At 33.0% G+C, this 17,439-nt stretch overlaps 2 protein-coding genes across 5 annotated transcripts in view; one reads left to right on the top strand and one right to left on the bottom strand.

The window, feature by feature from the left end:
• Window positions 1–258: 258 nt before the first annotated feature.
• On the bottom strand, window positions 259–9,367 carry LOC148617950 (ribonuclease P protein subunit p40-like). Its single transcript, XM_088585635.1, has 8 exons — window positions 9,234–9,367; window positions 5,429–5,570; window positions 4,937–5,005; window positions 4,142–4,237; window positions 3,162–3,287; window positions 2,406–2,613; window positions 1,557–1,691; window positions 259–463 (listed from the first exon to the last, which is right to left on the bottom strand). The coding sequence occupies exons 1-8, from the start codon at window positions 9,354–9,356 to the stop codon at window positions 271–273; spliced, it is 1,092 nt and encodes a 363-aa protein (XP_088441761.1). The 5' UTR covers window positions 9,357–9,367; the 3' UTR covers window positions 259–270.
• Window positions 9,368–9,539: 172 nt separating this feature from the next.
• Window positions 9,540–17,439, top strand: part of LOC148617949 (pyruvate dehydrogenase phosphatase regulatory subunit, mitochondrial-like) — a 35,304-nt gene continuing 27,404 nt past the window's right edge. For 2 of the 4 annotated variants that reach the window (XM_088585633.1, XM_088585629.1), the window contains exons 1-2: window positions 9,540–9,665; window positions 16,569–16,591. The gene's annotated coding sequence lies outside the window, so the exon portion shown is untranslated. Of the gene's footprint in view, window positions 9,666–9,749; window positions 9,859–16,568; window positions 16,592–17,439 lie in introns of those variants that run through there. The other 2 variants (XM_088585630.1, XM_088585632.1) reach the window with 2 other exon arrangements.

The raw sequence follows: 17,439 nt of genomic DNA, 5'->3' as shown, positions 1-17,439 counted from the left end.
TTTTACATCAATCTCATGTAAGCATCAAAGTAACTTGGACTGATTTCATTCGGTTTCAAGGAAAGCTTGAAAGGCTTTGGTGAAATTGGATATGATACAAACATATTACTGATGTCAAAAGTTATGTCCCTTACCTTACGTCTACCTCCTTAGGGTCTGATTTCATTCCACTGGAGAATGAGCCCACAATCTTTTGCATTCAAGACCAAGACCACAGCAAAAAAAGGACATTAGGCAAGAAAATGAAAACTATGTTAATACAAGCTACTTTTATGAGACCAGATCATATGAGCCAAAAGCTGTATACAGCCAGTAGTGGTCATCAGGAAATATCAGAAATGTATATAAATTGTCTCCACAGTTCAGGTAACTGTGTTCTCTTTGTTTCCATGATATAGGAGTGTCATCAAAACCATGAACAGTTACGCAGCACCATGGTAGTTTCCAATCTTTCATGTTCTCCCTGCAATAAAACAAAAATTATATAGAACTTTAAAAAAAATGTTTTGAAAGTGCCTCAAATTTTTGAATATTTTTTGTGCCCCATTTCAAATGAAGATTTATACATGTAAGTTTTTCTATCCAAGACCTCATATTTATACAAAGTAAGATGGTGCCAAAAGAAAAATCAAAAGTGGGGAAAATGATACATTTTAAAAAGCTTAATGTACTTTTTGGTACATAAAGGTTAACAGTTGATCTGAATTGTTAAAACCGAGGAAAGAATCTGATGACTCACATTTTGTCCCTATTTTTTTCCCAGTTGTTCCAAACATATATTGTCCCTATTTTTTCTGTTGTCCCAAACATTTATTGTCCCTATTTTTTCCCAGTTGTTCCAAACATTTATTGTTTTCATAATTTTCTTTTTTGTATATACCTTCTTGTCTCATTGAAATAAGTGGATCAGGCTTTGAAGTAAGTTATAAGATTTCACATGGCTCAAGTTGACTTTGAAAATTGACTTTGAAAGTTGACTTTTATGAAACTCAAAGTATTAATTATTTAATAGATTATATACTGATGCATTTCTGGCATTTCACCATATTTGTCTTTTTTAATTTCTATTTCAATTAATGGTATCATTTTTTTGTGTTGTCATGACTTGTTTGAATGACTTTTTGAATTTCATTGGAGCATCAAAGTTTCATTGGAAATTTAACATTTCATTAAGATTTTCTGTTTGTGTTTTGACCAATTTTGTGCTCCACAAAAATAGTTCTTCCATAGTTGTACAATAAATTATGTGTACTTGGAGAAAGCAGTGCATCTCTACTTTCTATGTTCTACCTTACTGTTTTTAAACAAGTAGACAGGTGGAAGGGAAATCAAGGGAAAACGTTTATAAATTTTGACCAAGTAGTGTGAAATAACCAACTTTGGCCATGAACTAGTGTAAACTGTCCCAAAGTTGGTTACACAAGCATAACTTAGTCAAAAATTAAAAAGAATCCCTAAAATTTAATTTCCCATTGATTCCAGTCATAATTAAGATTTATTCTTCTTCCCAGCCTTCTTCTTTTTTGATTTGTTTGAAAATGTAAACTTTTGCCTACCTTACTGTTTTAACGACACCATGAACTGCAGCATTTGAAAAATATCCATAATAGGAAACCAGACTGCAGTTAACAGGAGGTTTGATTGGTCCATTAAAGCTGTATGTTGACAGGTAAGCATCAGGGTCACAGGTTCTATAAATAACAATACATAACCATACCAGTGCATGTTGGCATTTGAATATATCAAATAAAAATGTATATTTTAATAGTGTGAAACCTGTGAAATATTGTAGACATGTCTGAATGTATATATCTTGTATAATAGAGTAGTTTTCTGGTTTACAGATATAATGAAAAGTTTCTTTGTATAAAAATAATTTTGTGGCTATTGTTTTTGGCACATTATGAAACAAAAACTTGAGAAATTGAATCTGGTAGCCACATGCACTCAAATCCCAAACATTTGAATAAAAAAGGGTCATAACCCTTAGATGGATAATGCAACACACCATAATTAAACTGGACCTGCTTTATATCAGTGGTTGGGAAAGAAATGTTTGCCATTTTCTGGATTTTTAAAGACATTCACAATCTGAAGGGGCCATTTGTTAAAAAGCAGCCAAATTTTCTTTAAGATGAAGCCCATGGTCCTTTGCCTTCCCAACCCATGACTTTTTGGTCAAAATCATTGTATTTAAAGTTGAAAAGATATGGTTGAAGGCACCACATTATTATCAAGAACCAAAACTTGTTCCAAAAGATTGATGAACAACGTAACAGATCAACAGAACCAAGGATTACTACTCTAATTCATCAGGGTGGGGGGGATAAAAACTTAATCAATAACTGAACAAATAGTATAAGATTGTTTAGTGTGCCAACAAATTTCACATTAACTATGCCTACAAATCTATTCCACTTGAGAATCCTCCAAGCCATTCAAATACGCTGTTATAATCATAGTCCATCTGGGCAAAATCTGTTTCATTGGGGTCAATATCTGGCACACTTATGTTGTTGTATTTCCTCATACTGCATTTTGTCTTCAGTGGTGTACACTTATAACCTTTCATCATGAAATATTTCTGTATAGAGCTGGCACAAACCTCGTCATCTGAAATTTGGTTAAAGATTCTCTTTCAGGTGTAGGATGGAGTAATCAAGGGAACCAAGGTTATTGCGGTAATCAAAAGAATGTAATTTAAGGGCATCGACCAGACATGGAAAAACGACATACACAACAAAGAACCTAAAGTAACTAAAATCATACACACAAAGTAACAAAAGCAAATGAGCAACTCGGACTCCACTAAAAACTAATAATTTAAATAAGTTGAATCAAATCACTCAAATTGTCAAAATTATGCTGGGATCTTAAAAACCAAAACTAACTAACAAGTATAAGATATACCAACGTTTCAGATCAAGACTAAAAGAGAATTGGTTTCAACATGAAAATAATGAAAATAATACATGTAGAATACTACTCATAAACAAGAAATGTAACATGAAAAATAATCATCCCATGACTATTAAGATAGAAGAAGATATTTCTAACTAATGGTGTTCAACAAGGATCAACAACTAGGTTTAGCGGATAGAGAATAACTAGTATAAACATGTACTGAGGGAGATCATCTGACGATGAAGATTAAATTTTACCTGATGGAGACCAACTTGTAAGAAAATTAAATTTCAGACAGAGTCTATCTTTAAGACACCACTGTACTCTGTTGTAGCCTTTCTTTCCTGGTTTGAATGAGGGACGTTTTAGATCTAAATCAATAACTGAAAACAAATTAATGAAAATCGTTAACTTTTAATTGTACTACGTTCAACATCATGAGTTTTAAAATTATTTTGTGCTTGTCTTGTCCCTTCCTGTCCTTTTACACTCCTGTTTTTTCAATACTGAATTATGTGTTACTATAAATTTTTCAAAGGGGGCACCTCTGGAGACAACACACTCATGTTACAGTATCAAAAACATTTTGTAATGTAAGGTAGTGTCAAGACAAGAACGTCGCCTTAGAATCAGAATTACAAGTAACTGTAAGACTATTATGTTAATTTGTTATCTGAAAATAAAAGTATGCAATGACAGGGGCCAATACAAGGTCACCCTATAATGTGAGTAGAGCTTTGTGTTGATGTCGCTCTGGAGAAAGTATTGTTGTGAAATACCAATAATCATGCAAGCCATTAAGTTTGGTTCCCAACAAAAAGGAAATTTACTATTCATTTGTATGATGGAGTTGTCAAATCCATAAATTCAAGAATCTACATACACACATTTTTTCCTCTATCAAGAAAATTGATACCCACAAATACTGGTAAGTCCTTTCACAGTACTTAAGTGTTTCAGTTGGACTTATAAACTGGTCAAAGTTAGGTTCAAGAAATTATGGACTGAAAAGGGAATTCCGACTTATAGGTGGATCAAATTATACTCCAGTATATACAGCACTTTGTTGTCAGGGCCTTCCAGAGCTGACTTACAGGAGTGTTTACATTAGGTGATCTCTGTAAGAATTTACTATTTTGTATTTATATATTTGTTTTGTTTCACCATATTCCTTCTTTTCTTAATGATCCCTACCTTGTGGCCAAGTTCATGTATTATGCATAGCTTCAAAATTTACCATATTTGAAATTCTTCCTTTTTGGAAATTGTGACGGTTGTCCTTCTATTCCAAGCTGTTGGTATGTATCTTTGCTTAGATGTAAAACCAGATGTCCTTAAAGAAATACAAATTTGAGTTTTTGATTAAAAAAGAAATAAAATGTAATGTAATGGTTACTTTATAAAGGAGAAAGTTGGTGAGGACCCATTTTGGTCTCATAATTTGGGCATTTTTGAAAATTTGAATAAAGCTGATTTCTAGGTAGTAGTATAGTAAAATGGCCGCAAAAACTGAATATAAGATGATATTGATGAGATTCATGATGTTATTTCTGAAATAACAGAATGCATTTATGTCACTTTTACAAAAACCTTTAATTTTTAACATTTCTGCAATACTTAAGATGGTTTTCGTGTGGAACGGAAGTGGCCATGTTCAAATTATTACCATAAACCAATCAAATCAAATGTAAAACACAATAAAGAGCTGGCGAAACAACATAAAATATCCTTCATGTAGACTTTGTTGTTGAGGCCAAATTTCGCTCATACTGAAACAACTTCTTTCCTTATCTTGTTAAAAAGTAGAATGGATAATAAATTTTGCAAAATCAATACCCACTAATTTAAATTCAGCACATTTAAAAAGAAAACTTTGATTTGTTTTCCTCTGTAAGGTTGTGTTGGCTATCTCTAAAAAAAAGCTTTTAATGAATGGAAATAAATGAGTTGTTCCCTCTTTAATTATTCAAGTACAAAAGGCAGAAATATTGTTTCTGTCTTTACCAATACATGAATATTAACAACATGTTACCTGTAGGAAGAACAGCTATGCAGTCATCAGTATCTATACATGTACCATGGGAAAGCATCCGTAATTTACCTAAATTAAAAAAAAAAAATTGTACTACAAAACAAGTTGTAGCGAAGTAGTTACTATATGTACATGTATTGTCTGGCAATTATTTTTTAACAGAGTTTAAATAGGAAATTATAAAAAAACAACAACAAAATTATCCTGTACTATGTTAAAAAGCTCATACTTAAATCAAAGTCACTAATTTATAGTAAATACAATAAAGTAATTGAGAACATCATTACCTAATATTGTACCTAAAAAGATGGATAATTAAACAAAAACATTTCTATTGTACTTAAATATGAAATATAAACTTTTTCTAAGCAAGTTCTGAGCCTACATTATATGCATCTTTATGATGTATTTTATGATATAAAGTTGAAACTTGCAACAATGATGAAAAGTTCAATCATAAACATGCTTAATTATGATAATAAAGATAATAACCCTTCTTGATAAATGCTCCAATGAGATCTGTACTAATAAGGTCCACCAAAGGCAAGCCATGAACAAGGAATGATTTCTCTCCATAACAGCTGTGGTGAAGAATATCTGGTACTCTGTTACAGTTTGGTAGTATACAACTAATCTGAAAAAAAACAAAGAAATCCCATTATTTTCAGAAGTTGTAATACACAGGCTTTCAAGTGACTTTTTGTATAAAATAAGGGCTATTTTTAGGGCCAAATTCTTAAAAAAATAAGGGCTAAATTTAGGATTTTTTAGGGCCTTTAACACAAAAATAAGGGATGACATTCTTTCTTTTTTCAATTATAATACTAAAAGAAAAACAAGTCACTTACCATTGGCTAAAGACAACAATATAAAAGCTATTTACCAACTCAGAAGATCATGCCAGTGGTCATCAACAGTTGTATTCAGCAACTGCTAATGACCACCAAAATGTCTTCTGAGGTGTTTATTTGATCATAATATTCATTTTCTGACAGCATACTAAGCTAGATTCCATTAATACAAACAGTATAAAGGGATATTACTATGTAAAAACTTCAAAATTCGAAAAATAAGGAATTTCTCAACAAAAATAGGGCTTTTTTATGATTCTTCTGCTTTTATTAAGAAAATTAGGGTTGCTTTTGAAAAATAAGGAAAATAAGGAAAATAAGGGCCCACTTGAAAGCCTGAATATATGAAGAAGAAATATGTAGCTGAATTAGATATTGAATTTACTTTTTGGATTTAACTAATTTTACCTGACTATTCCTTCTAGATTTTGAAGTATCCAGATGTTTCAAAAAGAGAATTACCAGAATATCAATAAAAACTGCTTACACTTATTTTTTGTAAACTTGACTACTTTACATTAAAAAAAGGAACAACTCCTTTTTTAATTTCTAAACTTAAGTACTACATCTTTAACTGGACTTCTCTTGCTTACAATCCCTCACAAGTTACATTTGAAAACCATAGTGGTGCAAAGTGTTGGGGAAGGTGCCAATTTCCTCGCATATTAAAAAACAATGCTGTAGTATTCAATGGAGGTAAGAACCTTTGCGCTCTGCCGCAGGAGGCTACATTGCGCAACCCTACCCCTTTCCCTATTTCCAGTGGCAATCAAAGTTTGCCAATCCTATTATCCTTTTATCCCATCCCATTTTTCATTTCATCATTATTTCATGTTAATTTTATCATCCATTTCATGTTCATTGCCCGGACATAGCTGAAATATTATTGCTTGGGCATTAAACACCAACAATCAATCAATCAATCTGGGCAAGCAGTATTACAAATAATGGAAGAGTAATCAAGGGAACCAAGGTTATAGTGGCAATCAAAAGAATGTAATCCAGGGACAAAGACCAGACGAGGAAAACAGACACACACAACAAAGAACATAAACTAACCAACGGTAGGGTAAGCATCCTCTGCTTTTCTAGAAACACCCACCGAGTTGCTCATAAAAAGTCAAGTCTGGGGTAGTCGAAAGAGGAAAGGAAAACTATAACACATTGAACAAATCAGTTTTCGTAGCACAGATGGATACACTGTAACAATCCACGAGTTCATGATGACGACCATAAAACTTCAGTAGTGATGACTTAAATCTTGTAGCAACATAACCCTGTTCCAGAAGCCTGTTTTGTTAGAATTCTAGCGCGATATAAAAAGTCTGCATAGTTTCGGCAAGCTCTGGCATAACCTATGAGTTGTGATATGAACACTCACTATGCAGGTGAAGGGATGTTGCTACAGTTGGAAGGAAAGTTGACAATTCTGAATGAAAAGTCATCACGTTTGTCATAAAGTTTGGTCAATAGTTTTCCTTTTATCGATTTCTAAGTGTAGGTCAATATATGAGGCCGACTTCACAGTGTCGGTAGTATCCTTTATCTCAAGTTCTTTGGGGTAGATGCGATGTATCAAATCCCAAAAATTAGGATTGTTTAAAGATTAAAAGATAATACGTCATCTACATTGCGGAAACTGAGATTAAAGGATCTAGCTAAATGATATTCTTTCTTTTGGATCAGATCAGCTAGAAAGTCTGCCTCATAAGAATGAAGGAAAAGGTCAGCAAGTCAGTGTTGTCGATTAAAACTTCCTGCATTTTGGAAACATCTTCTTCTATATATTTGGAAGATGATTTGGAATTATTTCTTACAAAGTATGAGGAATCTCTGCCAAGAACTATATATTTGCATCTAGGTGTACCATCTTTTTTGGAAAAACAACGATGTACAATGTTTTTAAGTCGGGATTTTAACTGAGTATGGGGAATCAAAGTATACAGTGTCAGGGGTTTCATTAATTTTTCAGGCAGGAGATAATTTACAGAAAGTAGGAGGTACCAAATAAATTCTGCAAGGGGTCTGGGGGCTGCTTAAGGCCCCCAGCGGGTCCCGGGCAACGCCTATTTTGAAAAATGTCATATTTTGTTCTTCGGCTTTTATTTACTAGTTACAAAATTTGAACACTAACCCATGCAAATAAATGCATAGAAACAAAACTAAATATATATTAAATGAAATTCCATAACATGTGGTGGTTCCTAGTACTGATTAAATAATTTTCATAATACATAAAACTTTGTTGTTGTTTATTGCCTAATTATTACTGTGACATGTAGTGCAATTGCATGTGTCTTATTGTGAAATGTTGGTCTTAAAATAATAGTCTGATAAGAAATTTGTTGCTTCTGAAATAGAACAAGGCTGGCAGTTTTAGACTGGTCGACTTTTAGACAGACAGAATTTTTTTAATATTACAATGTCTTTATTTTCTATAGACCTTTTTGTGCTAATGTTGGGGTAGTAGATGAGCATGCATACAGCAAGCTCAAGATACACTTCCGCGAGGTAAATTCTTTTGTTCTACCCAAGTCCTACCTTGGCGAATTGTCTAATGAGCATGCTCACAAACTTACCACAAAAGGGTTTATTATCATTTATAGCAGTGTTGAATCTCGGATCAAATACTTTTTTTCATATTCTTGGGAGCAAAGCCAGACATGCTCTTTTCAAACTTAGGGTTGCCAGAATATTTTTACCAGAACTCTCTCTCCCTGCCGAATTGAATGGTCATCCCTTAAATCATATTCTGTAAAAGTTTGTTTCATGTGTTGATTCATTATCAACACTAAAAATTCCTGCACTCGTCTGCACAAATCACAACAAATATCAGGAAAAATGACAGGCGTCTTTTTGACAAGTTTTCACTATAGGAGACTGTAGGTTAAATCAGCGCATAACTGATTAGATTCCAACTCAGACCTCAACCAAGACACCCTTATAAACAATTATAAATAATGGAGATTGTAATTTTGGAGACATAGCCTACAAACAGAATTTTCTTAGATATCTATTTACTAGATTTTTCCTCATGATTTTTTTTGCATTTGTTTTATTCTGCCGGTACCAGACGCTACCATAGCCGGGTAAAAGTACCAGGTACCGACTCTTAATGAAAGCACTGCAGTTTTGAAAAGTCATATGTTTTAATGCTACATGTATTATATTCTGATGATAGTCTTGAACTGATTAACTCCAAAAAGATCTTTTGAATTTTTCAGGATCCACATTGAATTAATACCACTATGGGAGTAACAAGTGTTGTGGTAGGACTGCAGACCCTCTTTGACAGCTATGAGTATAGAAGTTAAAAGTTTTAAAAGAGGGTTGGTGGTACATTATGCAGATCCAGCTATGCAAGTTGTAACGTTGCTACATGTACATTACTGTACATACAAAAAAAAAATAGCCTAACTAAGCATATTTATAAAAAAAATATTTACGCTGTAATTAAAAGGGTGATCCTCTATAAAGTTTTCATGCTTCGACTTTTCATGACAAAAGCTTGATTTCTCAAAAATAAGTTTTCCCAAAGGCAAAGTTTTTCTTTCTATGGGCGCAGCCATATTTGTTCTGAGGGAACAGTCTAAAAGTGGAAATTAAACTTTCGTTGATAACATAAAAATAGCAAAAGCTGCTATTTTCTTTTATTTCAAAAACTTAATATTACAATAACATCATATATATTTTGTGCTCCTGAAGAAATATTTTTTTATACAAAGGTTACCGCATTTTATTACTTTCGTGACTTTTTCACCAGAGGAGTTTGACTCATATATTTAGCTTCACCTTGTAGATGTTGTTTACCAGACAGAACAAGTGTAAATTGGTGCTTTGTACAGAATTTTGATGATATACATGTAGATATAGCTGAGGTAATTATCTGATTTTTAAAGTTCAAATGAACGCACAAATATTCAACCAAAGAAGGTTAACATGTAAGGACACAACTTTTAAAATGTCCATGTCCTTGGTGTTTGCTCAGGGTTTTAGTCCTTTACAAGAAATTTTGGAAGGGAAGTGAAGCTAGAATGCAAATTTCAAGGCAGGGAAGCTAATAGCCAGAGAGTAAGTCTTACTAAGATCTTAATACGTACATCCTATATAATCATCTTTCAAAATATGAATGACTAAAATTCTTACTTTTGTTAGAATTTAAGTCAAGGTTTGCATGCAGTTGGAATGTGATTTTTGTCAATGAAGTCTGAACTTGACTTAGCGATCGTCGGCAACCAAATTACATAACCAGGGTAGACATTTCAACATATAACTAACAACATAACACTCCGCGGGTTATTCTCCTTGCAAAGTTTGCATTAAGATATCTCTCTGCCGCGATCACACTCCATGCCAAATATGTAATGTTTACTTTATGTACGACATGGGTGTATAACGATATTAAGGCTATTTAATATGTGTTGAACTGCAAGATTTCAATGATTATATGATATTGACTATTTAAATTTTGACGAAGAGAGCTGGACTATTTTGTCAAATTGACCTGAACATTCGCATTCGCAGGGAGGAAAGCTCAATCGAGATTTGCCATTTTTTCTCTTGATCTGACCCTTTTAATGAAGATGTTGGAAGCTTCTAATGACGGATTTTTGGAGCTGCAATGTACAATTTTTGTGTAGTAAGTATAGATTACAGTGGCGGATCCAGGGGAGGGTGCATAAGGTTGACACCCCTCCTTTTTATTGGAAAATTTCATGTGTGATTAATTTGATCCTAGGAATTTAACTTTTGTACATAAGATGCAAGTACTGTGTACATATATGTTAATTACTACATGTACATAAATAAAATAAAATGGTAAACACACATGTACATACATGTAGCAAACAATGAAGTATTTAAAATAGAAAATAAACAGAATTATTAAATTATTATGATTTCAAAGCAGAGACATAAACATGTCTGTTTCAATGGTAAGGATGATATAAAGTCATGTGGCATATTCATCACATTCAGTAGGTAATCTTGAACTATCAAAAAGGAGGGGTATCCGTTGAAATAAAGTAATGTCCTTGAAACGCAAGTGGATACATTACACATACACTTGTACATGTTCCTAAAATCCAAACTTCCACACCGACCATAGACCTTTATCGCATACCCTATATCATGCCCACAGACCTATATTGCATACCTTATATCACACCCCTTGACCTATATGACATACTGTATATCACATCCATAGACATATCTCATGCTGTGTATCTAACCCCTAGACCTATATTGCATACCGTATATCACACCCCAGACCTATATTGCATTCTATATCACACCCCTAGACCTTTATTGTCTTCTGTATATCACACCCCTTGTCCTACTGGTATATTGCATACTGTATATCACACCCTAAACCCATTTCAAGTACCCTATATATCACACCCACGGACATTTATTGCATACCTTATATCACACGTCTAGACCCTATAAAACTTACTGTCTATCGCACCCTTGAACCTATACCACATTCTCTAAATCACACCCATAGACCTATATGGCATACCCTATATCACACACCTAGACATATATTGCTTATCATATATCACACCTTGCACAGAACACAATTGAAGTGCATTTTGAATAGATGAAATATAAGAAAGAATAAACATGACATGAAAATCTGTTTGATATGCAGTAACAACCCTTTACCTATATCACCCCACGGGCCAGTGGCCCTTGAGTTGATGTAGGAGTCTCCTGTTGATACTGCATGTGATAAAGATTTTGGCATGTACTATTCAGTATGGAATTTAAAGAAATAGTAATACAATGTACATGTGTATTATATCCATGTAGTCATAACTGATTATGGATTGGTACTTTTTTAGTACATTGTCAAAATATACCAGATACTTTATTTTAGAATGCAGATCATAAAGTAAGAAACAGGATTTTCATGACACAAGAAAAACACAGTTACGTTAGAAATTCTGTGTCCATGAAAGTGCATTGAAAATGTGTTGGAATTATCAAGACTGCCAAAAGTAGACCTTTTGTAAGAGCTGATTTTCATAGACATTCTTTAATGTACAATGTACTAGGTAAGTGTGAAAGGTTTGTTTGTTTGTTTGTTGGGGTTTAACGTCCGAGCTGCAATATTTCAGCTATATTCAGACGATGAACATGAAATTGATGATAAAATGAACATGAAATGATGATAAAATGAAAAAGGGATTGGAGACAAGGACAATGGGGTCGACAAATTTTGATTGCCACTGGAAATAAGGAGAGGTTGGTAGGGTCGGCAATTTAGCCTCCTGTGGCGGAGCCCTATGGTTCCTACTCAAATACCACAGTAGGGTTCTTTAACGTGGGAGTAACGTGGCATCTTTCCCAACACGGTGCACCACTTTGGTTAGCGGTCAGGTTTTTCATATTATAGCCTGACAACCCCAGCATGTAACACGCCAGGGGTACCCCATTCCACCACCTGGGGCACACATCCCAGTTGCTCTGTGGGCAGAGTGCCCTAGCCCCTGGCTAGGGTTCTGAGCACTATTTAGTCGCCTTTTACGACAAGCTTAGCGCTGCTGCAGGCCTATTCTTTTAACATCCGGACCTGCACAAACAAGACAAGAGTGTTAAAGGTATACGTTATTTATTCATATATTTGTATGTACACAGTTATTTAAAATTTTCAAAATTGGTGATAGGAATACTATTCTTATTGCTAGTGTAGAGCAGTGTAGTCATATTTCTTAGTAGTTTGCAGTTTATATTTGTATGACTGTGAACAAGGAATTTACACTGAAAACTACAAAAATACATGTGCATGTACTCTAACTATGGTTACTGGCATATGCAGTACAGTATCAATTCAAGATTTCATACATGAAATTATGCTATTTGTAATATAGTAATACATGTATCCAATTTGTTCTCTACTTTACAATGTGACATTAATTGCTCATAGATAAATCAACGTTCTGGTATTGATCCAGAAATTTTGAAATGGGGGTCCAAACATCATTATAAATCAGCAGGTACATGTGTAGCTAAAATCATACATGGAAGAAGACCTAAAGCAATATCCTTAGCAAGCGTTCCATTTCTGTATTTAGCAGGTTTTTGTGTGGTAAATGAAATGACTTTAATTTATTGTTTTATACTTATCACTTCAAACCACTTTTTATGATCTATTGGTTATGAGGGGTGAAAAGTAACCTGTTCTACTCTTACTTACATGTATGTTACCTGTTATTAATAGTTATTGAAACAAAGATGTGCTCATGAAATACACTGTACATTTTTGTAAAGTTTGTTATGTTATTTCAGATACATTTGAATCATTTTAGAGAAAAATATATTTATTTTTTCTTAATTAATACAGCTGATAGAAATATTAAAAGAATAAAATCTTAGAACACTGAAATAAAGTAGATACTATATTAATGTTTTTTTTTAATGTAGGACAAAAACTATGAATAATGACAGAAATATTGTTTGCAAATTTTCAATCGACCAGTATTGATGACTGTGAGAATATTGTCCAGGTGGTTTAAAAACCAGTAAAAACCTGGGACTGTTATAACCACCCAACCTTTATTTTTGCCTGATTTGCACAAAATTATATGTACATATAACAATATTTCCCAACAAGAGGAGGTTTCTCTATATCATATGGTTAAAATACATGTATATATTCATGAATTTACATTGTAACATTTTGTATATATCGGACAATGTTATGATTTTTTCCTTGATTTCTTTTCAGTGGTTATCACTTATAAGTGTCACTGGATGAAGTGAGAAGTGAAAAGTAAAACGGACCATTTCTGTGCTGGGACACTATTTAAGCATGAAACAAAGTTCATGATTCTCAAGTGCTGGTACATGTGTGTAGTATGAAGCAGCTGTAAATGTATATGTCAACATCTCTTAATAAAACAACTATAAAAAACATGAAGCCTGATTTCTTAGCACTTATATATTTGCAAAACATAAGAGTTACTTGTATTATATAATCTTCTACATATTTGTGAAACAATCATGCAGAAAAAGTGAAAGAAATGCACATACATTATTGAAGGCAGACTGGTATAAAACATTCAGCAGTAGTGATTCATCATAATAAAGTGGTACTCATGAGGTATGTGTTCACTAGTAACTTCTTTGTGTTGGAGAGAAAGAAAGATGTATTTATCAATACTCCAAGTTCATCATATTCCCTGTATTCACCACATCTTTATACCATTGACTTTCCAACTTAATTGGAATCTATGAGCTACAAAGTTGTTTTTTAGTTTAATGATCTTTAAACTGCATAGTAATTTTCACAACAAGAATTTTTTATCCTTTTTTTGAACTGAAAAATTCATAGAGAAAGGTAATCATTTATTGGAAATACATTAATGGAATTCATATTTTGCAAGAAATGGTGATTCAAGTGTTAGGAAAATTTGAGGACATCAATATACGTGTACAGCCAGGAATACCCAAGCAATAATACCAAAGAACAAAAGAAGATCCAAAAATATACATTGATAAATGGACTGTATAAATATACACTGCATTGACTCAGTGCCTCAGCACTTTGATTTTAGTTTTTAACACAGACACACATCATGTGTTATAGGAAGTCTTGCATTTTCCCATTGACAATACAATGATGTAAAGGTGAATTATCAGTAAAGTTAAATGTAATTTGATACAAATAGCTCTCTAGTCTAAGGCAAAAAAAAATATGTAGAAGTATATCCTTCTACCCTACCTACATGTACATTTACCCTATTTTTTTTGCACCTACCCTAAACATTTTATGGCCATTTTGGCTCAAGCACTGTTAAAGTCTAGATTGTTTCTCCATAAAAAAGATCAAACAATTTTACAATATTAGGCAATTGGTTTTTTCTCTACAGGGCTCACCTGAGATACCCCCTAATCAAAAACCAATTGCCTTGTATTCTGTATGTAAAGAATTACTTTCCGACTTAAAGTACTATTTGATCAGCAGGTGACCTAATGACTGAACAGATTTTAAAGTTATCAGGCTGCAGTACTGCATGCAATCTGTCCAACATTTACATGATTTCTGTAAGCACGCTATTCCAATATACAAATGTACATGTAGTTATATATTCTTCTACAATGTAAGAAGTTTGAATTCCATTCTTCCAACTTCCAAATGCTATCAAGCTTGCAAGCTGCATACATATATCTGATGAATCAGATTAAAACAAAAAAGACCATGACAAAATTGGACCATTTATTTTTCCTAATGATGCAATGACAACAGTTTTTATTGAACATTGATTAGCAGGATTAACATGTATGTAAATAGGATGTGAAATATTATATACATTTCTTCAGTATAAAGAAATTAGGGGCGACTTCAAACATGTCTGTGTTGGTAGAGATTATTCTCATGATAGCTCTGTGAGCTATTGCTTAAAATTTCTATACACAAATAATGCAAAAAATAGACTGTTTGATTTCAACAAAAAGTCAATTCTTTGTTTTTTTTTTTTATATATACGGAATCTACGTGCATGTGATGTACATGTAACTCTAGGTACATCTACACGTAAGTGTCAAAGTTCAACTTTTTGAGTTCTGACATATTTAGATCTTGTTTCAGAAACATATGCATGTACATGTACAAATGTATGTCAATTACATACATGTAAATATTTTAAAACATTTAATCACAATTTTATTTCAGAGATAAATCAAGCATAAGTCACGTAGTATTCGTACTAGCCCAACTTTTCAGAGTTCTGTCCCTTGTGGTCACATCAATCTGTGTCATTGTTAACAATATCCTGCATAGAAAATATAGTTGCTGTATATGTTGTGTTTATACTTACCTGTGGGATACCTGTGGGCTTGTCTGGAAGGATATAATCTCTTTTTCAGCCCACCCAATTTTGCCAATACAAATGAACTTCACTATTCTTGGTACATGTATATATGTGGTGTTAAATAGTACATTACATTCTCCCAATGACGGTCTGAACTGATTTTAAAGTTATCAACTGACTACTGGATCTACTGGCAAGTGAAACAAACTACATTTGCACTTAAGTGACTATGTATACTAGGGTTATAGAATGTTTTTCTTCCATATTCAGTCTTCACGGTTTAATTTTCAGTCCAGAGGCCCACAAGACAATCTTCTATAATTTTCATATTGACTCTATTGGCTTATTGTCCAAACTTTCACAGGCCTCTCACGATTTTTACAAGTCGTGGTCCCTAGACCTGTGGCATACCATGAAGACTGCATATTGGTCTGTGTAACATGTATGTCTTAAGATAGTCAGTCCTATTGGGTGTTACCTCAGCCCAATATTGCTTGACCCCCGCCTTTATCAACCAATTGTGTAAAAATAGAGAAATTACTACTACATGTATATACTGGTGGAATTTCCAATGAATTGAAATGTTTATTTTATTTTTTTTTTTGCTGTACAGAAATACATTGTCAAAACAATCAGATTTTGTAGTTGGCCATATTGGTTTTCTTTTGTTGTTGTTTTTGTCATGTTTTCCTGTTGTTTTCTACATTGTAGTTATTGAAAATGTATTAGATCTTTTTTCTGGTTTTGAATTGGCAAATTGCACAATTGTATAATACAGTTACATGTATTGATTTTACACAACTGGTTAACAATATAGGTATATCTACTGCTGATAAAAACACTCAGTGTGTGTTTTGAGGAAGATTGATTATCAGTCTCCTTAAGATGGCTGAATGTAGTCTTTTTTATATCCTCTTTGTTGCAATTCACAAATACTCAAATTGTATTATTGTTATGTTACAGTACTGCAATAGAAACAGCTGAAGGTAATTATATTATATATGTTGTATGATTTGGTCTTCCTCCTTTTCTTCTATAAAACAGTAACACCATGCTTTAAAAAAGTTATTCTGCCTGTAAATATATATTTGTAACTCTATGGTCCATGATGATGAGTGTAACATACATTACATTTAAGTGCTGGATTCTAAATTGAAAAATAATCATGCTCAGAAGAAATGCACAAATATGACAATCTGGGCACATAGTTTATGAATGAATTGATTTCAAATGTGGTTTATGGATTCATATAGATGGATCATACATGTATGTTGTAAGTAATTTCGGTTGCTCTTTGATATCAACTTCCTGTTTCGTGAAACTGACTTTTTCGCTATATGGATTGATTGAGAAAATTTTCATAAAAAACTCAGCACCCAAAGGATGGATGGATTTCAAATTTCGTGTAAGACTTTCTTTTATTTGGACATATGTTGTAAACAATTTTGGTTGCTCTCTGATAACAACTTCCTGTAGGAATGGGGGCTATGCATGGCAACATACAAAACTTCATCATTTTATTAACACTATCTGCATTGCTGTTTTGATCTTTAGTTGCTGCATTTGCAGATTTGATATTTATTAGCCAGTCAATATATGTGATTACCTTCCTGGATCTTTAATAATTTGTAAACAGTACAGTAAGGTAAAAGATAACAGGACATTTGGACTTTATATGGACATTTTTTTCTTATCAACATACCAGGAGATACAGACAAGATCCAAACTACAGTAAAATCTGTCTAAACCAAACATCTTTTAAACTTTTAAATTAGTTCAGTTTAGACAGGTGGTCGGTAAACCAAGGTTCAAAATACATTTAAACTGAGATAAA

Source organism: Perna viridis, chromosome 5, assembly GCF_037379345.1.
Source record: "Perna viridis isolate PV_CMFRI_1.1 ecotype Kerala chromosome 5, ASM3737934v1, whole genome shotgun sequence".
NCBI lineage: Eukaryota > Metazoa > Mollusca > Bivalvia > Mytilida > Mytilidae > Perna > Perna viridis.
This window is presented reverse-complemented; position numbering and strand designations above follow the sequence as displayed.